Source organism: Anthonomus grandis, chromosome 9 (genome assembly GCF_022605725.1).
Source record: "Anthonomus grandis grandis chromosome 9, icAntGran1.3, whole genome shotgun sequence".
In the NCBI taxonomy this organism is placed as follows: domain Eukaryota; kingdom Metazoa; phylum Arthropoda; class Insecta; order Coleoptera; family Curculionidae; genus Anthonomus; species Anthonomus grandis.
Genome location: NC_065554.1, coordinates 10,510,351 through 10,535,964, shown reverse-complemented (window position 1 = coordinate 10,535,964; position 25,614 = coordinate 10,510,351). Strand labels below are relative to the sequence as shown.

General features: G+C 33.4%; 2 protein-coding genes across 9 annotated transcripts in view; one reads left to right on the top strand and one right to left on the bottom strand.

Annotated features, from left to right (window-relative positions):
* LOC126740237 (ell-associated factor Eaf) overlaps positions 1-19,400 on the bottom strand; it is a 49,179-nt gene extending 29,779 nt beyond the window's left edge. The window contains exons 1-2 of the mRNA XM_050446172.1: positions 19,265-19,400; positions 19,053-19,188 (exon numbers count right to left, since the gene is read on the bottom strand). Of these exons, the coding sequence (XP_050302129.1) occupies positions 19,053-19,149 (97 nt within the window). The 5' untranslated portion in view covers positions 19,150-19,188; positions 19,265-19,400. The remainder of the gene's footprint in view (positions 1-19,052; positions 19,189-19,264) is intronic.
* Positions 19,401-19,680: 280 nt separating this feature from the next.
* LOC126740501 (segment polarity protein dishevelled homolog DVL-3) overlaps positions 19,681-25,614 on the top strand; it is a 76,655-nt gene continuing 70,721 nt past the window's right edge. For 6 of the 8 annotated variants that reach the window (XM_050446548.1, XM_050446550.1, XM_050446554.1 and 3 more), the window contains exon 1: positions 19,682-20,112. In XM_050446548.1, the coding sequence (XP_050302505.1) occupies positions 19,952-20,112 (161 nt within the window). In that variant the 5' untranslated portion in view covers positions 19,682-19,951. Of the gene's footprint in view, positions 20,113-25,614 lie in introns of all 8 variants that reach the window. The other 2 variants (XM_050446555.1, XM_050446547.1) reach the window with 2 other exon arrangements.

The window sequence follows — 25,614 nt, the reverse complement described above, 5'->3', positions numbered from 1 at the left end:
GCTATCGCTGAAACTGGATCCGTAAAACCAAGAAGAGGTGACGCTGGCGCTCTTCGCGTATATCGAGCAGAAGATGAGGAGGAAATATTAAGACATTTTGAAGACGATCCAACCACATCCACTAATGCCGTAGCGCAGCAAACAGGATCATCGCAATGGAAAGTTTGGTCCACGATTCGGCAAATGGGAAGCCATCCTTACCATTATACGCCTGTCCAAGGATTGGAAGAAGGGGACCCGATAAGAAGGGTAGAATTCTGCAGATTTATTATAAATTCTGATGCAGACAATAGAACTTTTTTAACCGACATTTTGTGGACGGACGAGTCAAAGTTTAGTCATGAGGGCATTACAAATTTTCATAACCTTCATTTTTGGGCCGAAGAAAATCCCGGTTTAACAAGAGAAACCAGTTTTCAAAGAAAATTTTCTGTAAATGGGTGGATGGGACTTATTGGCCGGGATGTAATAGGACCACATTTTTTTCCCAGACCATTTAAACGGGGATATTTATGAAAATTTTTTACGACATGACCTACAAGATCTTTTTGACGATATTCCTCTCGCCGTTAGAGGACGAATGATATTTCAAGATGACGGCTGTCCAGCTCATTTTCGGCGGTCAGTTCGGCAGTTCCTGGATGAACGTTTCCCGAATCGTTGGATTGGTAGGTCAGGTCCAATAGCTTGGCCAGCACGAAGCCCTGACCTAACCCCGCTTGATTATAGCATATTGGGTCAAATGAAAGCACTGGTTTATGCAACCCCAATAATTACCCGGGAAGATCTTATCCAAAGAATAACCAACGCTGCCCAGCAGATCAGGAATACCATAACAACTAGAACAACAAAGACTGAAATGAGAAGGCGCTGCCGAGCCTGTATTCGCAATAGAGGCTCTCATTTTGAACAAGATTTGTGAAGGTAAATACTGATAAATGCGTTACTTTACAATTTATAATAAAAATACAAAACCATGTCACCTAACTTTTAAGCATTTGTATCCTGTGAGCTAGCTTAGGTAATAAGGAAGTTTTAAGTAAATTTTGAAGAATGTAGTATAACTTTTTTTCAAAAAATATCCACTAGAAAGTGTAGTATTTTATTTAAGAAAAAAAAATTACACTTTGCATCGAGAATTTACCTATGGTGACAACTATTTGCGGGACTTTTGCCATTACAAACGTAACACTATTGTGTTGAGCATGTATTTTGCCTAAAAAGTTAAAAAAATATACAGCGGATTTTCTGGAAACTGCCTTTTAAACCACTAAGGTCTACATTTTGAAGAAAAACAGAAAAAATTAAATATGTCGAAAACTATCAACTTTTGCATAATACATATTAGGGTTCAATTTACTTCTTACCCCCTCCCCTATCATATCTCCAAAGGAATGTATCGAATTACCAGTAACCCTGTATAAGCCGCAAGATTTATAATATGTCCTTCTCTCCATCAGAAAAATAGCATGCTTTAAAATGTTCAAGAAGTGCCTTAAAAATCTAATTTGTTCCTAAAGCCTATTATAGCCTTGAAGAGTTTGTTAATGATTCTTTTTAGTAATAGTTTTCTAGTTTTGTAAATTCTGTTATCTTAAGTATGTTAGCTATATTATTTTTATTTTTTAATTTACCTACCAACGTATTATATTCTTTTTTTGTATGCATGTGTAGTGATCATAAAGTGTTAATACTTCATTGTTTAGTTTGTAAGAAAATTTGTACCCAATATTTGTATCTTTTGTTATAAAGTAAAGTAAATTCTGTACACTTCGCCATTTCATTGAAGTATTCTACACAACAGACAATTTTTAAAGTCAGAGAGTGGTGAACACTCAAAATGTCAATCACAGGGTTGAGTTAACAATTGATCAAGTGCTCTATCCAGAGGAGCGTGTTGGCCATAGTTTGTTGGATGGAACTACAATACAAATAAATTATTGTTGCGCAGGTACATTAAAATTAATCAAGGATAACAATTCCGAACAGTCAGTAATAGGGTTTAGAATTTTTAAAACAACCCTTCTATGTTCCAAGATATGTAAATTCAGTCTCCCCATTTAAGCTCTATGATAATCAGACATATTATTAACATATATAAATGCTAATTTCAAGACTGTCCATACCAATAATTTCTTTTTTTTTTATTACTTTATTTCAGATTATATAAATTCATACAATACCTGTAAAAAACAAATATAAGGTGAAATGACATCAAAGATCCCCAACTACCCTATTAAGTACACAACACAAACAACCTAATACTAATAAATCAATAATGTTACTAATTCTAAGTGTTCAAATATTCTTCAATACAATAAAACTCAAGATTAGTTAAGAACTGCTTTAATTTTAGTTTAAACTGCTTCTCACTCGTAATGTTTTTTATATTGCTACTTAACTTGTTATAAAGCTTAATGCCCATATAATAAGGACCCTTCTCATATAAGGTTAAGCAATGTACTGAAAAAGGGATATTATTTGTATGTGTACTATAGTTGTAATTGATATTCGCCGGGAACCAAGTTTGGCTGTTTTTAAAAACAAACATCAACAGTTCAATATTTACAGAGCATAAATGGCCATGATTTTCTTAGATCTAAAGATGCCACGACATGATTGTAGAAAATGCAGTTTATACATTATTCTTAAGACGTTTCTGTGTTATAAAAATTTCTTGAGCCCTAGAGTTAGAAGCCCACAAAAATAATACCATATCTAGCAGTGCTTTCGAAATTCGCAAAATACAGTATTTTTTTATATGACTCATCTACATATTTTTAAACAAATCTAATGCAATAACAAATTTGATTGAGTTTTCCATTCAAATATTCTATATGGTAAACTTGGTACTGCTTCCTATTTTAAACTGGGAATTACTTATTATAAGTGAATCAGGTTTTTCTAATTTGTTTAATTTGGTCCTGAATAGAACTAGATTAGTTTATTCCTTATTTCTAGGCTGTTGTTCTTAAACCAATTATCTGCCAATTTAAATACAAACTCCCTCTTTTCAGTAAGTTCATTGATATTAGATGCTTTTACTGCAATGTGACCACACGTCCCGATTTTTCCGGGACAGTGCCGCTTTTTAGAATAAATCTTAATTTCTTATTTTAAATGCACTGTAAAAATATACAACTTATTATTTATTAAGTATGTATGTATTATGGTGAAAATAGAGAAACAAAAAATAAATAAAAAACACGTAAAATGCATTCAGAGTAAACTAAAATAGGCAATGTACCAAGTTAGATCTACTAGGTGGTGACTTGACGTTCGGTTTTTCGGTTCGGTCTTTTAGCCTTTGTAGTAAATTGTTTATTTATTTCTAGCATAATAAAAGATGTGTAAAAAAAGAGTATGCATATTTAAAGGGCTAAATAAAAAATTTCAATTTATTAAAAAAATCAAGACTCTATGGTATGGTGCGATGCTGATGCAATGCTGAAATTTTCGGTCTCGCATGGTGGAAAAAACGATATTACTAAACGTGCGACAAAGAGATAAAGAATGGACGGAGTTATTCCTTGATTTTAAACAGAATAATATTCATTATCAAAATATTTTGAAAATTGTAGAATTTGCGCTCTACTTTATTTTAATAAACTATCTGAATTTATTGGAGAGTATTCACTCGGATCAAAAATATGACAGTGAAAATCATATTTTTTTAAAATTTTTATATTATACAAGTATATGTATAAGAATGATAATTTAATTATATGTATATATAATGAAATTATCATTCTTATTTCATTCCATTTGTCCCACTTTGTCTCAATGAAAATGTGGTCACTTTATTTTACTAATAAATTTGTGTCACCTGCAAATTATGTTATATTGTAATATGGGTAATGTATTTTAAAACTGAAATCATTAACAAAAATTATAAACAGAATAGATCCCAATATGCTACCCTGAGACACTCCTACTGTATTTTGTGGTATATCTGATTTATGCACTATGCCATCTTTCTTAATGATAACTCTGTGAGATACCTTTGACTTAAATATGATCTAAACCATTCAAGAACGCATCCCCTAATTCCATATATATACAGTTTTCTCAAAAGCATTTCCCTGTTTAGGCTATCAAATGTCTTTGAAAGGTCGAAAAATATACCCACATCACCCTGATTGTCTAAAAAAGGTTCAGGTCATCAGCAAACAAAATGCCTTTAATATGATATAGAACATATTATATTATATGATTCACAAACAGATGAAATCAAAGCCGAGCACAATGAGACTTCTGTGGTAGCCTCTATGTTACATTAAAGGTATCTGACACATATCTATTGATTCTTACAGATTGTGTTTGATCCTTTAAAAAGCTCTCCAATCAAACTTGAAAAAATCCCAGAGCCAATAGCTTACCCACAAGAATCTTAAAGTTAACCCAGTCAAAGGCCTTGGAAAAATCAGTATAAAGTGAATCAACCTGATAACCTGTCTCTGAGGCCTCCAAAAGGATCATCTTATATAAAGCCCAATCCTCAACAGTAGACCTACCCCTCACAAAACCAAACTGGCTGTCATTTACCAAACCTTGACACTGTCATAACTTATCAAACACTCTAGCCATTGCTAATAGACTGCATACTATCCTGTAATTAGTAATATCATCATTATTATCAGATTTAAAAATTGGGGTGACACAACTGTGTTTCCAGTAATTAGGAAAGGTACAACTCTGATTGATTATTTCTGAATTTTCGTTGTGGTCTGGTATAGCAGCAAACAAATGTTTCATAATTCCAACATTTTAGTAGAAGAGAAGGCTTTGAAAATCTTGTAAACAAATTTAATATATATAAATATAAAATTGCTTTGTATTCAAATTAAATTTTAACTTTTAATTCAGTAATAAGAAAACATTGTGTATCAAAAACTGTCTTGATTATTTTGTTTTTGATATTATAACTTTAATTATATTTGTATCAATATAAAAATAAAATGAGACATCAATTATGCCCTTGTCGAGTCACATCTTCGCTATGGGATTTGTTTCTGGGGATCATGCACCCACTATCTCTTTAATACAGTATCTGTTCTGCAAAAAAGAGTAATTAGAGCCCTTTGTGGAGTAATTTGTGCAAAATAGAATCTTCACCCTTTGTTGCTTATATATGCTTGAAACAATAACTATTGTATTCCAAAAGCACCAGCGGAAATTGTAGCAGGCAGTTGCTTTGGAACTGGTCTTACATCCACCCTTTAGTTGTATGTAATTCCACATTCCACCATTCCACATTCAGAGCAAGTGAGAAGTTGTTTTATTTACATGGGTAAAAAAAATGTTTAAATCACCTTCTTCTTCATATAAGAAAACTTAACTCTTATATTAGATTTAAAAAGATTGTTAGTTACTAAGGCATATTAAACATTAGACAAGTTTTTTAATGATGTTTTGTCCTGATTACCAAATAAGTATGTGTGACTCCGGATCGCGCTGTTTTCAGCTGTTTTGCAGGCTTTGACAAGTTTAAATTGATTGGTAGTTTTCGAAAGTTTAGTTTTTAACGGTAGGTATTACAGTCGACACTTATTGCTTCCTGGCCTTCCTACACCAATTCTGGGGAATATGGCTCCAAGACGAAAGCATAAAACATTATCTTTAAAACAAAAGCTTGATATACTGAACAGATTAGAACGTGGCGTGAGTGGAAAAGCCTTAGCTAGTGAATACGATGTAGGCACATCCACAATTTCGGATATTAAAAAGAACAAATTGAGCATTAAAAGGTATGTGCCAAGGTTTATAAAGACGTTTTATTTTTACTAATGTTTTGTATTTTATTTTTAGTTTTATTAGCGGTTGTGATAGCGTACCACAAGCTAGGAAAACACTAAGAAAACCAGAATATCCCAGAATAGAAAAGCGATTGTTCGAATGGTTTTGCAGGCAACGTTCCAGACACATTCCTATATCAATTTTAGCAGCCAAAGCAAAGCAAATCTACAACGATGTTTATGGAAATGAGAATTTTGCAGCCAGTCGAGGTTGGATCGCAAATTTCAAAAAAACCCATGGTTTGAGAGCTTTAAAAATTTGTGGTGACAAATTATCCAATGACAAAACTGCTGTTGAGCCTTTAAAAAATATGTTGGCACAGAAAATGAAAGACCTGAATTTAATTCCTACGCAGTTTACAATGCTGATGACTCAGAGTTGTACTGGAAAATGTTACCGGAAAAAACAATTGTTCGTTCTCAAGAAAAGACAGCACTGGGACAAAAAATAAGTAAGGAGTGGGTTACTTTCCTGGTATGTGTAAATGGAGATGGTTCTCACAAATTGAGAAATCTCGTGATTGGAAAAGCAAAAATCCCAGAGCATTTAAAAATGTACCCATACCTGTAGAGTACAAAAATTCCTGCAATGCTTGAATGACATCTGCAATATTTAAAGAGTGGTTTCATAATTCGTTTATTAGGCAAGTAAAAGAGTATTTAAGAAGCCAAAATCTAACTGAATGTGCTCTTTTAATCATTGACAATGCCTCAAGCCATGGATCGCCAGAAGAACTGAGAAGTGAGGATGGACATTTCCAAACAATCTTTCTTCCGCCAAATTGCACAGCATTGCTGCAACCTATGGATCAAAAAAGGTTGACTAAATTGTTTTACCGTAAGAGCCTTTTGGCCCAGATTTTATCACAAAATGAAGAAAATGTTATCCAGGTATTAAATACCTTAAATCTCAAAACTGCAACATACTTACTGAGCAACGCATGGTCAAAACTTACTGTAGAGGTTTTACAAAAATGTTGGGAAAAAGTAATTCCAAAAGGAACGGTTTTTGGTAATGATTTAGAATACGAAGCCGATGATCTGATTTCGCTAAAGCAATTACAGGAAATGCTACGAGCTTTAACGGGTGTTTTGGCAATGCTCCAAACAGCAACAAGATAAATCCTAATAAAGTGAATAACTGGATTGAAAATGATGACAACTTGGTATTAGATGAGATAGAAAGCAACAAAATGCATTATAGCAGCGGCGAAGAATGTGAAGATGATGACGAAATTCAAGGGAGAGAGAAAGGAGTCAAAAATGATGAAGCAGTGAAGGGCTTCAATTTATGCTTAAAGTGGGCTGAAGAATATTGAGTGCCATTGCATGATATTCTTGTTCTTCAAAGACTTAAAGAAATGGCTTTTTTAATTAGCTTTATTATGTACCTACTACATAGCAAACATGTAATTTAGTTTATCCTTTTAATTTGTATGTTTTTCTCTTTTAACACATATTTGTAGGCAATTTTTTAGTTATACATATACATATAATATTCCCTAATAAAAAACATATACATATGTATGTAAAAAGACATCAAGTTTCAGTAATCCGAATTTTTCATTAATCCGGATTACCGTCGTCGTTATTAGTCTGGACTATTGAGGCTTTACTGTAATCTCTATTTTAAATAAAATTTATGTGACATTCATTATGTTTTATTGAATAAAATTACATAATATGTATATGTACAACTAAAATAAAAAACCATTTTACTTTAGTTTTATTAAAGGACATACATGATATAATATCTTCCAGATAATAATAGTTATATAATAAGAATTTAAGTTATCTAAAAAGATTGTATCAAATTAAAATTTCAAGAGGATTTAGGTATCAATGGTTTTTGTATTAAACTGTAGGATGTTGTGTTTAAATTAATTTTCAGCGGATGAAATGGAATTTTTCCTGTGAATTAATGTTGTAATACATTTTTTATCCAAGTAACACTACCCTAATTAAAATTTGTTATAATATATTTGAATTAATGGATATTTAAAAAAATGGACACTTGTCAATTAAATATCTCACTTCAACAGCTTATTTATTTTGTAAACCAACATACAAGGGCATTAAAAGCACTTTTTACTTATTTATTCATTCATTCATTCATTCATTCAATGCTTTAATCTCAAGATAATCTTAAGTGATGTAAACAGTCTAATTTATGTCACATATTAATGTTAGCATAAGAGGTAAGAGTCTAAGGGGTAGAACATATTTACTTCTCGCTTACACTGAACCATTTTATGCCAGTATAGCTCAAACAGAGCTCTTAATAATTCAAATATAAGCTTATAGCAAGAATAAATTCAATTAATGGTGGAAAAATTAAAAAAATGGTATTATATAATACATATGAGAAGACAGTTATTTACATGTTTTAATGTGTTTTATCATGCTATAGTTCATACATTCATAGCAACTGAAATAAGAATCAGAACAATTGATTTGCATCAGAATGGTATAATCCCTGTAGAGAAAATTTATTTTGGTCACCTGTCAGACAATATAAATTTCTGGTGGAAACATAATTGTGACAGGTAAATAGCAGGAATTTTGACAGATGTCCAAAATAAATTATATCTGGTGGTAAAAATATCAATGAAGCAAAAATCACAAATATTTAGAAATATTCTTCATTAGGGCTAAAAAAACATCAAAAATTGGCTGCAGAAGAAATAACATTGGTGTTTTGTATTTAACATGATGGTAACATTGTTATTTGGAAAACTGTTGATAAGAATTTAAATAATTGGTAAAGTCCAGTGCAACGATATATTAGAATGGTCACCTGTCAAAACACCAGCATTCCACCTGCCAAACAATGTCATCCACCTTCTATTTGCATTGTTTGAGAAGTAAAATGCGGGTGTTTTGACGGGTGACCATTCTAATATATCGTTGCACTGGACTTTAAGAGGTTCTCAAAGAATATGGAAAAATATTTCACATAAAAAAATCAATCATCTAATCCATGATCATGTTTAAATAAAGTGTGTACACAGACTTCTCAAAGGCCTTTGATAGGGTTGGTCATGAACATCTGGTTCAGAAGTTTGGGGCTATGGGCCTTGGTAGGACTTTGGTCGAGTTTTGTCACAGTTTTTTGACTGGTCGCACACAGTTGGTCAGGATAAGTAATTATATTTCTAATGGTATTGAAGTATCTTCAGGCGTGCCTCAAGGTTCGCATATTGGACCGGTCTTTTTTAACTTGTTCATAAGATATTTGAGTGATGTAATTGTTCATTCAAAACATCTTGCTTTTGCTGATGATTTTAAACTGTATAAAGCCATTGAGTCATATCTTGATGCTGAGCTACTTCAATTGGATTTAAATAGTGTTGCTGAGTGGTGTAATAGCAATAGTCTGGAACTGAATGTAAAGAAGTGTGTATGTATTTCGTTTGGTCGTTCTAATAAAATTATTAATTATCAATACACAATCAACAATAACGAACTCAAGTCAGTTGATACAGTTAAAGATTTAGGTGTTCTTTTTGATACCAAGCTAACTTTTTTGCCGCACATTTTGGATATTATTAACAGGAGTATGCGTAGTCTTGGTTTTATCACTAGAAATAGTGTACATCTTTCACCTTATTGTTTCAAATTACTTTATTACTCTTTGGTACGTTCCTTGCTTGAGTATGCGTCTGTAATTTGGTCCCCTTATTATGATTCTCATATTGAACACCTTGAGGCTGTACAAAGAAGATTCTTAAGATCCCTTGCTTATAGAGCTGAAGTTAATATTTTTCGTAATTATTACATCGACTATAATGCTATCAGTGTCCAATTTAATATTTATTTATTTATTCATGCCAAAAAGTACAAAGCTTTTACACAAGTCAGTCAAAAATATAACTCCAAATAAAAGTATTAAACTGTAAAATTCGTTTTACCTAAGAACAAAAATAAAACACATATAAGCCTAAAAAGTAATGCTTAAAAACACTTAACACTAAAAGTCAAGAGACCCAGCCTATGCAATAGCACTGAAATTTGAGCTCAGGAATTCCTCAAATGAATAAAAAGCATTGGTGACTAAAAAATGTTTTACCTTTGTCTTATAAGCATTAAGAGGCAAATCCTTAACGGAGACCGGCAGGACATTAAAGAACTTAATTCCATAATAAGACACGCCATTACGGGTACGCTCGAGTCTCCTAAATGGTGCCACCAAGGAGCCGCTATTTCTGGTGTCATGACTGTGAGTGCTAGCATGAGTCGCAAACCTGGGTAGGTTTTCCCTAATGAATACAAGGCACAGAAGTATGAAGGCGCTTGGTAAGGTGAGAACTCTCAGAAGCCTGAAGTGGACCCTACAACAATCCCTGTATCCAATCTGCGCAATCACTCGCAGACATCGACGTTGCAATGCAAAAATCCTGGGCATATGCGCTGAATGACCCCAGTTTAGTAAGTTATACGTCATTAGAGAGTGAAAATATCCAAAGTAAGCTGTCCTGAGAGTACCTGCGGAGACAGACCCAGACAAATTGCGAATCAGGAAAGTACACCTTGATAATTTGGTTGACAATTCATCTATGTGACCTTGCCACGTCAAACCACTATCCAATCTAACACCCAGAAAATCCACAGACACACCTAAAGATTGTTGCTGGGAATCAACGTCCCGAAGGGAAAAAATTATATTTTGAGTTTTGGACTCATTTAAGCACAATCTATTGGAAACGGCCCAGTCTCTAAACTGAGAACAAGATTCTTGAGCCTTGAGCGAAATGTTTGCGCAACTCCTATTAGTACACAGGGATGTAGTATCATCAGCATATAAATAGAAAGTGCAATCAGGGTGACAAGTTGGTAGGTCATTAACAAATATAAGAAACAGGATAGGCCCGAGAACGGATCCCTGAGGCACTCCATGCACAATCGACAAACTCTGAGACCTACATCTCCCAAAACAAACAAACTGACTTCGGTCACTCAAGTAGGACTGTAGCAGTGACAGACTTCTCGAACAAAATTTGTAGTGGTTGAGCTTTTGAAGAAGAATATTATGCTCCACACAATCAAAAGCCCTAGATAAATCGTAAAATGAGGCTTGGGAGTACAGAGCACTTTCAAATCCGTCAAGCACCACGTCACACAGGTTCTGGACCGCACCAGTGGTGGAGTGTTTCTTTCTAAACCCATGTTGGTTCACATAAAATAAAGAGTTTTGTTCAAAATACTCCTCTATTTGAGTCTTGAGTAAAGACTCAAAAATCTTTCCAATGATAGGCACCAGAGAAATGGGACGGTAGTTTTCAACATCCACTTTTGAACCCTTTTTGTGAATAGGAATGACCTTAGCAATTTTAAGACAGGATGGAAATGTGCCCTCAAAGATAGCCAGGTTGATTAGTTTGGTCAGGGGAACAATAATTAAATTCTTAATAGTCTTTATGAGTCTGATATTCAAATCATATGGATCATTGCTTGCACTATTCTTCATGCCATCAATCACCTGACGGACCTGGATGAAAGTAACTTCGGCAAAGGAAAAGCCGGGTCCGCAAGGGCCAGTCAAATAAGCTAAAGGATTCTTGGGAGGCAGAGGAAGAGTCTCTTTTAGTTTGGCAGGAACATTCACGAAAGATTCATTAAAATGGCTGGCATTAATATCACTCAGCTCCGATTCCTTTACGCTAGGGTTCAGAGCTGTAATTACCCGCCACATTGCCCCCTAATATCCCTAATCTTGAAGTCAGACGGCATTATTCTGATGCTTTAACGTTTTATAAGATCTTAAATGGTTTATATCATTGTCCTACCATCTTGGAAGCAATTCCTTCCCAATTTACTTTTTAACTTTGATTTGAAAGATGTTGTCCAGACTAAGAAGCTGCTGACTGACTTGTGCGAAACTACCGTCAATGTGCTGGCTGTTAGTAAATTTGGGAAGCCGAATCGTAATGGGCGGCAGGCTGTTAGGGTGACCCTTGGTGGTACAGACGATGTTAGGCTTGTTTTGAAGAACAAATTGAAGACTGTCGGTAAATTCTTCATCGAGACAGACATGACGCCTCGGCAGCGCAATGAGCTTATGGCAGCCAGATCGGAGTTAAAGCGGCGCAAAGAGGAAGGAGAAAATAATCTTTATATAAGATACATCAATGGTTCCCCCAGAATTGTAGCAAAAAACTAGATTCGCCTTTATTTTCACATGCTAGTGATGCCCACTTAACCTGTTTTTATCAAAATGTTCGTGGTCTTAACACTAAAACTGAGACTTTTTTTCTTGCCGCCATTGCTCAGGATTTTCACACCATATGCATCACCGAGACATGGTTGAGGCCAGAGATATCTAGTGGTGAAATATTTCCAAAGACTTATGATGTTTACCGGTCGGACCGAAAATTTGAATCCGTAATTGCCACACGAGGTGGCGGAGTTCTCTGTGGAGTTTCTAAAAACATTGTGTCTGAAAAAATTAGTTTGTCTGATTTTTGCAACAGTATTGCGCCCTCTATCGATGTTGTTGGCTGTAAATTTACTATTAGGTTACAGATATTTTACATGATTGTTTTGTACATCCCACCATCTATCACATCTGTAATTTTCGAGCAATTTCTGGATCAGTTTACACTTTTAATATCAAAGCTAAACCATAATGTAATAATAGTGGGCGATTTTAACGTGTCTGATTTCTCTATTAACTCACCTACAGGTAATCATGTTAGTCAGAAGTCTATTGCTGTGAATAATTTTGCTAACACTTTTAATCTTGTTCAATGTAATCACATCCTAAACTATAATAACAGACTATTGGATCTTGTTTTATCTAACTTCACCTGTACTGTTTCGCGTAGTGACGTGCCTTTTGTCTCGGAGGATTTGCATCACCCTGCACTGGAAATTGATTTTACCGTCTCAGGTCAACGTGTTCATAATTTTCAGCTTAATAAAAACTTATCTCATTCTTTTAATTTTAGAAAGGCCAACTTCCATCTCCTTTATGACTCGATCCTTGAAGCTGACTGGTCTACTGTGTATTTATCCTCTAACGTTAATGATGCATGCGGAGCCTTATATGATATATTGAATGGCATATTTGCCGCACACATTCCTCTTAAGCAGCAACGTAAAAGAAGATTTCCAAATTATTATTCTCGAGAATTGATTAGGAACATTTATAGGAAAGAAAAGGCTTTCAAGGACTTTAAAATGTACAATTCTCCATTCTTTCAAAATAAATTCCATTCTCTTAGACGCCTTATCAAACTACAAATACGCAATGAATATAAGTTGTATATATCAAACACCGAAAGGAATATTTCTTTGGACCCATCTAGCTTTTGGAATTTTATTGGTTCTAAGAAGGCTGGCACCAGGATTCCTGGTATGATCAGGCTACCCGATGACGTGGTAATTAAAGACCCACAAGACATAGTTGATGCTTTTGCACTGTTCTTTGGTGAGGCATTTATACAATCAAATTTCATTAACCATTCGTCGACGTCTGATAATGTGCCCCACTTTGACATTGCCAACGTTGATGCTTCCCAGATTATTTTGGCCAGTAAAAAACTCAAAAATAAGTTAACATCTGGTGTAGACGGTGTGCCTAGCTTCTTGGTTAAAGATTGCATTGGTGTCCTGGCAGATCCGCTGACCTACATTTTCAACTTAATACTGTCAACAGAACAAATCCCTGAAATTTGGAAGACTGCCAAAATAATACCTATTTTAAAAGCTGGGGACTCTGATTTAATCGTGAACTACAGGCCAATCTCATTACTCTGTAACTTTTCAAAACTTTTCGAAATTATCCTGAATCGGTCGCTATTTAGTCACGCAAAAGAACTCATCTCTGTAGACCAGCATGGATTTTTTAGCGGGCGATCTTGTGTTACTAACTTATCCTGTCTGTCTAGTCACATCTGTGAATCACTTGATGTTAATACTCAAGTCGATGTTATTTATACCGACTTCCAAAAAGCCTTTGATCGGATAGATCACTATATTTTGCTGCATAAATTAACTCAGTATGGTTTTTCAGGGAGATTATTTAATTTATTTCATTCCTACTTGATTGGTAGATCTCAATATGTCGAATATGAGGGCTTTAAATCGAAACTTTTTAACGTAACGTCGGGTGTGCCACAGGGCTCGAACCTGGGTCCGCTCCTGTTTAGTTTTTTTATAAATGACTTGATTGAGTCACTCACTTGTCATAGGCTGGCTTTTGCCGATGATTTGAAGCTATATTTAAATGTATATGGTTTGGAGGATTGTGTTTTTCTTCAGAACTGTCTAAATACATTGGAGGTATGGTGCGCTGTTAACAGGTTAGGCTTGAATGCGGCTAAGTGTAGTGTGGTCAGTTACTCTAGATCAAAAACACCCTTAAATTTTAATTACTTTATTAATGATACTATTTTGAGTAGATTAGAGCAAATTACTGATCTTGGTATAACCTTTGACTCTGAATTTACATTCGTTCCACACTTCAATAACATAGTCAAGTCAGCCCTGAGAAGGCTTGGGTTCATAATTAGAAGTTCTCAGAGTTTTACTTTGGAGTCTACATTAAAACTGCTTTTCTGTTGCTTTGTGAGATCAAAACTGGAGTTTGGCTGCGTTATATGGAACCCGCTCTATCAGAATCATGTTGGTCTCCTTGAATCTGTTCAGCGTAGATTTGCTAAGTTTTTGGCCTTCAGGCAGGATGGCATATATCCGGTAAGAGGGTTTGATCATCGGCAACTATTGGAACGCTTCAATCTACATCCATTACAACTCAGAAGAATGATCTTCTCTGTAAAATTCCTGCATGGGTTACTGAATGGATTCATTGATAGTCCTGTACTTCTTTCCGGTGTACGTTTCATGGTGCCTAGGCTTAATGCTAGACATCCCCTAACATTCTTTCTGCCAAGGCCTCATACTAACATCCTGTTGAAATCGCCACTATATACAATATGCTCTATATTTAATCGGATCTGTCACATGTGCGATATAAATTTCTCTCCGGTTCATGTGATTGTCGATATCTTGGTGGATCATTACTCTTGGGATTAAGACCCATGTGTTTAAGTTATAGTTAGTAGGTATATTGCAGTTAATTTAATTTAATTTAATTTTGTTGAATATGTGATTATCTTGTTAAACTTTTATAATTGGGTTTTTATATCATATTAATAGTTATTTGTTCTAATTCTTTGGATAACTTTTGAGAATGTGAATTTACTTTACTCTTTTTCTTTTCTTTTCATTCTTTTAGGTTTGTTTGTGTGTGTTTTTTTTTTTAACTATATTTTTCATTGTTTTGCAACTGTTTCCTGTTATTGGGCAAGTTGCCTGTTGGAAATAAAGGCTTATTATTATTATTATTATTATTAATTCCTTTTAACACCTGTCAAAGAAGGATCAACTCTTCTATGTTTCGTTTACCCTTTCATTCGGCCAACTATGGGTTTTTTTCTCCACTGACTAGGACTTTGCGTTTCTTTAATGAAAATAGTTTGGATCCATTTTCCGGCGGCTTACGGTCATTCAAATCAAAAATAAATTCAAATTCAAATTCAAATTTATTAATCATTTTGGTTATATTATAACAATTTTTAACTTAATTATATTCAATAATAATAGTTAACAGTCATTGTTTTTAACATACACCTAGATGTTGTAACATCTGTTTGTGTATGCTGAGAAATCACAAAATTTTAGTAATAATATAAAATATAACTAACCATAATCTACAACTAAACAAAAATTCTCCAATAAAATTTCCCTTCCCAAAACTATTTAAAAAAATTAAATTTATCTATATTTGAATAAATAAATTTTCTACAGACCTTACTAAAGTTTTTAATATTATTTATATTTTTTAAGCTGTTTGGTAAGATGTTATAAAATTTCGGGGACAAGTATCCTAAAAATCGTTGCCCTATAGTTTTTTTTATGTTTGGTATTTTTAGGTGTCTGTTTATATTATTTCGGGTTGTGTAGGAATGACTAACATAATTCTTATTTTTTTCTGATTTATGTGTATAAATGCATGTTGACAATATGTAAATTGAGCGTATATTAAAAATTTCTTCAGAATATAATTGTTGTGTAGGAAATCTTTTTTGTTTTTTGTATATAACTTTTAAAATAAAGTTTTGTACTACATTAAGTTGTTTTAAACAATTCTTGTATAGACCTCCCCAGACAATCACCCCATACCTTAACAAGAACTCAACCAAGGATCTATAAATTAAAATTAGTAGTTTTTCATTTAAGATATTTCTCAAAATATGAAATCGATAAATAAGTTTACGGATGTTTTGTGTTAATTTTAGAATGTGTTGGTCCCATTTTAAATGTTTATCCACAATGATACCCAGATATTTAGTAAATGAAACTTCCTTGATATCAATTAATTCAAGTTTAATTTGTTGAAAGCTGGGGCGATTAGCAGCTGTTATAGAAAATGCAATATAGTTTGTTTTTTGACTACTGAGACTTAATTTAAAAGAATCCAGCCAGTTCTTGACTGTTGCTAGACCAAGTTCTGCAGTTTTTTTTGTGTCTCCCCAAGAAATTCCGTGAAACACCGCAACCGTGTCATCTGCATATGATATCAGTGACCCGTCATGAATTTTAAGATTGGTAAGAGCGTTAATATAAGTTATAAAGAGTATAGGTCCAATAACTGTTCCTTGTGGAATTCCAATTTTTATATAAGATGGTTCACTAATCTCATTATTTATTTTTAAAGACTGTTTTCTGTCCCCCAAGTAACTTTCAAAGACCCTTGACACTGGACCTCTAATACCATAAGATCTTAAAGTATCTAGCAAAAGCTCATGCGGTACAGTGTCAAAGGCCCTTGCTAGGTCCAGAAACACTGCCAAACACTTTCTATCACCATCAAAAGCCTGATTCACTCGCTTTGTTAATTCGCAGACAGCATCGGATGCACTGAGCCCCCCAATGAAACCAAACTGATTTTGTGTTAATATGTTATTTTTTTGTAAATAGTCAATAAGTCTATCTTTCAAACATTTCTCGAAGAGCTTGGAAAAATTATTGATCACACTTATAGGACGATAGTTACCTATTTCACATTTATCACCTGATTTATATATTGGAGTGATTATTGATACTTTAAATTGAGTAGGTACTGTTCCTGTTTTAAATATTAGGTTGATAATGTGAACCAATGGTTCAATAAGGTAAATATGAAATTTTTTTATAAATTTTGAGCTAATAGTATCTATCCCAGGAGCTGAATTGTTTTTTAACGAAAAAATATGTTTAATTATTTCATTCCTATTAGTTGGTTTTAGAAACATTGAAGATACACTGTTATGATTAATTTTGAATTGTTTTTTTGGTTTTTTTATTTGGTTTTGCATATTTACTCCTACGTTTATAAAATACTGATTACAAAAGTTTGCCATGTCTTTGTTATTTGAAAATTCTTTGTTATTATTTTTTATTTTTATTATGTCATTTCCTTTAGTAGTAATTTGATTTGTAACCTCATTTATAACCTTATACATTTTGCTCATATTATTCTTAGATTCCTCAATTTTTGTTTTGTAATAGTCATTTTTACATTTATTTATTATTTTACCCAATGAGTTTCTGTATGTTTTATATTGTTGTTCTTTTTCCAAACTATAATTTTTATTCAATTTTCTTTTCATTTTGTCCCTATTTTTTATTGAACATATAATAGCAGCAGTTATCCAAGGTTTTATTTTTTTAATTATTTTTTGTTTTAATATTTTTGTCTCTTCACAGCTTTGTATAATATGTTCGACAACATTATAAAAAATTTTGGTTGCAATTTCGACATCATTAATATTTAAGATAGTGTTTTCCCAATTTTGTTTTATAAGTAAATCTTTTGCCTTCTCATTGTTTAATATTTTTATAGTTTTAATTTTTATATTATTGGAAACATTACCTGCCCGAACCTCGTCTCTAGCAAAATTAAGCAACACAGGATAGTGATCGGTAACATCAGTTTCCAAAATAAAAGAAAGATGTTTATTTTTGTTTTCCAAAAATTTTTTTTTAAGGAAAATGTGGTCAATACAGGTCCTTGATGTTAATGTGACCCGTGTAGGACCAGTTATAAGGGAGTAGAATCCGTAAGACATCAAGAGAGCTAGGTAGTTATTTGTATCAGCTGAATTTTCAGATAGAGTATTTATGTTTATATCTCCCAGAAGTATTTCTGTTTGCTGATTACATTCACGTAATAAATAATTTTCCAGGTCATCAAGAAAAGACGATACTACCGTCGAGGGAGGTCTATATATACACGTTATGCCATATTGTATATCAGTTATAGCTAAAGTTATCCTAATCAAAGTAATTCCCGACCTAATTAGTTTTATATTTTCTACTTTGTTTATGTTTAAATTATTTTTTATATAAACAACCACCCCATCATTCTGGTTACAGTCTCCCCCATTATAATACATTTTAAAGCCCTCTATATTAAATTCATTACCAACCAATTGCCATGTTTCACCCAAAACAATAATGTCGCAGGATATTAAATTATATGTTTGTAGAAAAACTATCATTTGATCAAAGTTTTTTTTTAAACTTCTTATGTTAAAATGAATGATATTTAAGATAAAATAATCTTACACTTTAACCTACGTTCCTTGGATAGTGCTAAGTTTTTAGCCCTGTTGATGGCTGTTTTTTCAGAGGTTTTATCTTGGTATATATATATTTTTTTTGTAATTCTAGTATTGTATTTATATTGCTATATTGTTTAGTATTTTGTATTATCTATTTTGTTTTTGTAAACTGGCTCTGCCGTATATTGAAATAAATAAATAAATAAATAAATAAATATTTAATAACCAACATACATAGGATATCCTTACAAAAGACTGTTTGGATGTTAAATTTTATATATGAAATTAAAAATTAATTTTCCAAGTAGCATAACATAACATTTATCAATGGTTTAGAATTTTAACTTCCCTACTTTAAATTTAAGCAAGTAGCCGAGAAAATAATTCTTTTCCTATTTTGATCTTTGACTGCCCACTCCACCTGAGACTAAAACAATCTGTTCTTGAATGTATAGAGGAATATACATATCAATAATATAAAAATTGCAAAGCTAAAGTAAAATAAATATTGCCTATTTAAAAACTTTGCCTTTTTGCAGTAGTTAACAATAAATTTGGATAGTTATTTGCTTGGAACATTAACTATAATTCCCTAATAAGTATAATAGTGTGATTTAATAACATTTTGTGCCAGTTACTTAATACTTACATCTAACTGTATGAAATGCTTTAGATCTAGGATTGGTAAAGCTCTGTCCTATTTTTAATACCCTCTCTTCTGTTCCCAAACCCAGTTTTTCTGCCATATTTTCCACTTTTACCACATTCACCCGACCGTTTTTCTACTAAAAAGCGAAACTTTTCTATTAAACAGACTGGATTTTCTTCACATTTTTACTATGTACTTGTTTAGTCACTTACTTTCCCCTAACTTTTATTTAATCATCTGAAAATCGGATTAAAACCTTCACAAGAACAGTCGGACACACGTATTAAAAATGTGTGAGAAATATTTTTGTCCCACTTTTTAGGATTTTTTTGACGTATCAAATAGAAGACGTCAATCATTTGAACTACTAAGACAGTGGCGCAACACGCCATCTAGTGAGAATATTTAAATTTTGTCCAGAAATTCGATCTGATAACCTAATGATTAATAATTCCATTGAAAGTATCAGATATTCAGTATTAAAAGAGAGTTCAATATTTAAAAAAAATGTTTTATTGTAGTCAACTAATGAGAATTAAAAACCTACCTGGTAAAACGCTACTGGTAAAACTGTCAAATTTTGACATTACCGATAAAACAGTATCCTGCAAATAATATTGACCAAAATGTTTTTGCAATAGATTTTCCAAAATATTTACTTTTTAGCGATTTTTTTCCCAAAATCTATCGGTAGAACTAAAATTCATATCCAATTATTACCCACCCCTACTGTCCAAATGTATATAAATTAATAAAAAAATCAAATAATAGATCATTGAACTCTCGCCTGATTGGGCGGGGTGGGGATGAAAAGAAAATTTTAGTAAAATGGCCGCCGTGTCCTGCGAAAGTGTTTTGTAGTCTTCAGTGATGAAATTTCCGTAATTTAGTGCTTAAAAATGGAAGAAACTAAAGTAATTTATCATATTGACGACGAAGAAACCCCTTACTTAGTGAAGATACCGATTTCGCCTGATAAAGTGACTCTGGCGGACTTTAAAAATGTTCTCAATAGGCCCAATTACAAGTTTTTCTTCAAGTCCATGGATGATGATTTTGGGTAAATAATCAGATATTTATGGTCCTAAACATAATGTTAAACTTTATAAAATAACTAAAGTAATTTGATTTAAGTTATTCCTGAAACGTGTATGATAGGCATCAATCCCTTTTTAGAAAATTTTATGCTATAAAAACCCATTATAACCAGATGTAAACATACATCCCATATACTTTTGACAGCACATAGTTCAAGTATGTGTTCTTTTTTATTGCTTAACTGGTTATTTTAATGCCTTTTGCCCTTTTATAAATATTGTCACTTGTGTATTTTCTGAAAGCAGATTGTAAATAATGTAATTTATATACCAGGATACACTTTTATTCTGATGTCTGCTTGTAACCAGTCCACCCACACTTGACACCATTGTGTAAAACTTATAATATAGCCCATTATGAATTTTTCATAATTAGGAAAAAAATTACATTCATCTAATGGACTAGTTGATTTGAATCATCTTTCTTAATTTCCATATTGACATGGAGCTGAATTACATGATAAAAAGCTGTCAATCAATACTATTTATTTATAAACTTCTAACAAAAGTCATATTTAAAAAAATATAGTTAGATGTTGAAAATAAACCTCTTTATATATAGTACTCAGGTAAATAGAGCAAACAATACCAGAGTTTTATGACCTTTATTACAAAAATAAAAATTATAACACTGCTTATTAAAATCATCATAGGTACAGTATAGGTTCCTCTTATTATGCAGAGATGAATATGCTAATAGGGATGCAAATTAGTTTTTGGGTTCTGGTAATAAGTTTACTATTTAGTCCATAAATTTCATTAAAAGGAAGCACTGGAGCTTTTTAATGAATTTATTGGGGTGATAAAGTTATAGGCTCTTTGAAAAGAATGATTTACTTAGAAATTTACTTCACTTAATAGTTAGATTATAGGTTAGAGTGCACTTGTCAGCTTCTTAACAGATATTAAATTACAGTCAAGTTGTGGTATAAACAATACATTATCCAGATTTAATTTAACAACTTTTCTAGTATCAATTAAACAGTTAATGCAGAACTGACACCTTCAATTTTTGATAATTTTGAGGCTATGAACCACAAAGTAGATTTTCCATTTAAAGCCCTTGTATTTAAACACAGAAATTTACAATCACTTAATAGTTAGATTATTAGATGTGGAAAACAGTTCTAGTAAAGCCACTGCTCAAGACTACACCTATCAGTAATCTGGATGAATGAGCCTCTTGATGATACTTGGGAAAATGCTTAAATGACATGATGAACAATTTTGTTCATCCTCAGCTGCCAGACCAGAAATGCAGACTGCCAGATGTTCAGTCTGCATTTATAACATGTCATAGCACAGCAACAGCAACATCCTTTTTTGGGTTTTCTGATCAAGCTTGTAGCTGATTCTCATATATTCTTCATCATATCTAAGCCATAGAAGGCAGGTTGTGAACCTTAATGGGACTAGATCTGACATTCAATATCTTTAAGATGGAGTGGCTCAGGGGTCCATTCTTCCATACTTTTTGCCCTTTTTACTGCTGACTTACCATCTCAGATTCATCAATGCTCCTCACATCTACAGTAGTGGAAAAATGTAGAGTAACATTTAATAAGTTGCTAAAATAAAATATTAGAAGATAACTTTTAGCATAAAATGTCTGTAGATAAAAACATATAGTACTTATAAATGGTTTGCCGATAAAAACTGTTAATTTTTATCTCATTTTACCAAAGGACACAAAAAAGAATACTTCAGAGTGGAAAAAAGTAAAGCAACATTTTTGAAATATTTATTTATTTATTTTATTTATTTATTCATCAATGTATATAACATTTCAAGTACTTATTAATAATTAACAGTAGTCTTAAGTAAAAACTATAATACTAATAAACAATACTGTGCTAAACATAATCCAAAGAGTGGGAGTAGGGCACTATCCCAAGATAGTTGCCCTAGCTGACGACTTAAATTTATTTAAAGATGTACTGAAAAAATCAAGATCTTTTGCAAATCTATTCACTGTAGAAGCTATTCTATTTATAGGACTGTTTAGTAGATAGGATGTGCTGCAAAAGGGAATGTGGAGAAACGCCTGACCTCATGTTGTGTAAGAAGATACATGCAAAGAGAAAAGGCACAGACATTCCGGACTTCTAACAATACCATTCAGAACCTTAAACGCAAAGCAAACATCAAAGAACTGCCTTCTACTTGATAAGGAGCTTATGCTCAGGTAGGACATGGTCTCTGAACAGGTAAGATCCAGGCCTGACTTCATAAGAGTATATCTGGCAAACCTGATAAACTTGTGCTGGATATTTTCAAGCCTCTCAATGTGAATCAGAAAATGAGGTGACCAAACAATATTGGAGAATTCGAGAAGAGGCAAATATATAGTGTCTTCAATGCTGACACATTAGTAAAGTCTTTGCAAGATCTTTTGATAAAACCAAGCAGTTTATTAGCGCTATTTACAGTATTTTTGAAGTGGTGGGAGAAAGTAAGACTCGGGTCCAGAAAGACACCCAAATCCTTGACTGAGTCAAGCTCCTTCAAGGGGATACATCAATAACATATTGACAAGGAGGGGAGACCCTTAAACGAGTAAACCTCATAAACCCACATTTCCCAACATTCAATGACATTTCATTCGACTTACACCAGGAAAACACTCTGTTTATATCTCTCTGAAGCACCAACTGATCCTGAGAGGAGGAAATCCGCCGAAAAATTTTCAAATCATCAGCGAAGAGCAAAAACTCAGACTCCAGTAGGGAGCCGAGGTGATTGATAAAGAGACTGAATAACAATGGTCCCAAATGGGAGCCCTGAGGGACCCCTGAAGTTGTCAAAAATGGGTTGGACAAAAAACCACCAATTTTAACACGCTGCTCTCTATCCATCAGATAAGACTTGATCTAAAGTAAAAGAGATCCGCTGATGCCGAGATCTGAAATATGAGAGATAAGAATATTATGGTTGACCCTATCGAAGGCTTTACTAAAGTCCGTGTATATCGCATGTGTTTCATTACCGTCGGCAAAAGATTTGAAGATATAGTTGCTAAAAACAAACAAGTTTGTATCCACAGAACGACCTCTGGTGAATCCATGCTGTTGATCTCCAATTATTTCCTGAAATGTGCCAGATAGAACCACCTCTACACAGTGCTCGAACAGCTTAGGAATTGCAGAGAGGATACTAATGGGACGATAGTTAGTTATGTCACTCTTATTCCCAGATTTATAAATAGGACATACATGAGATAGCTTCCAGTTCTCTGGAAAAGTTCCAGAAGTTAGGGACAAATTGAAAATATGAAAAAGTGGAAGGAAAAGGGAATGGCTGCATTCTTTCAAAAGCCTGTTTGGAATTCCATCGGGACCCGCTTCCTTTCTGCTGTCCAGTTTAGTTAATGCTGTTTCAATTGTAGTAGCACTAAGGAACACGTGGTTGATATGGTTAAATTTACATGAGGTATCGAGACCGTCAGAGACATTAGAAGGGTTAGTATTCTTGTTAAATACAGATAAAAAGTGGGTGGCAAAGAGATTTGCAATAGAAATACCAGTATCGGCCCTGAGATCATGAAGGAACATCTCATCTGGAACGGTAGAATCGCTTTGATTGGACTGAAGTCTTACAAATTTCCAAAAGGTCTTGCTATCGTTCTCTATTGCATTTTCGGCTCTCTCAATGTAGTGTCTGTAGCATTCACTAGATAATGAACGGCATTCTGAGCGCAGAACACTAAGACTGTCTGTACCTTCTATGTGCTATTTTTTTCTGAATAACTAGACTTTTTAGTTCTCTAGAAAACCATGGTGGATAATGTTTCTTGGGAGAGTGTTTTTTTATTGGCACAAACAGATTCAAACAATCATAAACAACAGAATAGAAGTTTGCAACAGTGGAATTTAAGTTATCGTTAACAATTATAGACATCCAGTTGTATGTAGAAAAGTAGTTATTTATAGACACAAAATCTGCTTGATTAAAGTTGTAAAAATATGTTACAGGTAGTTCCAGGTAATTGGACTTACTATTGGGTAGTTGCAGCTCAAGAGCAGGATGGTAAGGATCTGACCCGACTAAACCATTACATTTAGTTGTTAAAGTGGAATGAAAAGTTGTAAAGCAAAGGTCAAGAATTGTTCCATGATCATTAACCACTGCATTGAGCTGCATTAAACCTAGAAAAGTGAATGTATCACATAAAAGATTTTCTTTATCAGATGTAACATTATTTGGGGTTAAGCCATAATGATCATCACTAGGTAACCATGAAATACTAGAAAGGTTAAAGTCACCAACAATAAGAACATTATTAAAGCTCTCGCAAGCTTTGGTAACAGAGGCACAATGCGCTGCATACACAGATAGATCCATGGATGGAGGAACATAAATGCAGCCAATGCAATAATCCTCGCCATCACCAAGACGCACAGAGATCCAGATTTCTTCAAGTGAATTGTCAGTAGTTGGCAAACGATGGGATTTTAGGGTGTTGCTCACTGCTAGGAGCACACCCCCGCCTCTACTTTTTGAACTGTTACTAGTGTTGCGGTCCGTTCTATACACACAGTAGTTGGAGCTAAGGAATTCACCGTCGTTGACTGTAGGATCCAGCCAAGTTTCAGTTAGGGCAAGAATGTGGTAGTCTTCTGCTTGGGCCGCACAGAGAAATCCCTTTAGTTTAGTTTTTAAGCCCCTCACGTTCTGCTAAAAGAACGATACATCATCTATTTTAATACCCATGTAAATACTATTATAACTAAAGCATCTAAGGTCCTTGGTTTTGTCCTGCGCAATTGTAAGGATCTGTCGGTTGAAACTTGCAAAAGGTTGTACATATCACTTGTTGTCTCTTTGTTGGAGTATGGATCAATAATTTGGTCTCCTCTGTACATGAATAATTGTATGGCACTGGAGAGGGTTTAAAATAAATTCCTACGATTCTGCCTTTATAAACTTCGCATTCCAGTTCCTAATGACCATTGTTATGATGAAGCAATGAACTTGCTGAATATGCGGAGTTTACTTAAGAGACGCACTGAGAATGATTTGGTGTTTATTTATAAACTTTTGAATGGCCTTGTGATTTGTCCGGAACTACTTAATAGGATTTCATTTAATATTCCATACCATAATCTGAGGGCAAATCGATTGTTTTCTTTGCCTTATCATCGTACCAACGATGCTATGCACTCGCCTGTCGAAAGGACCTTGAGGCTGGTAAACTCTACTGGAATTGAAGTTTTAGGAATTTCCTTATTGCATTTTAGGAGTCTTATTAAGAGTTTGTTTTTTGAATTAATTTTGCTCCATGATTAATGATTTGAAATACATTTGATCATTGTCATTGATAATAATATATTTTGTTTTTTCTTAGCTAATTTTGCATTGTTAATTGTTCTGATTTTGAGAGAATATTGTTACTACTTGTAAAACGGTTTAATTATCCTTGGTATTAAAATTAAGTCTGATAATTATTGTTAATTAGTAATTAGTGG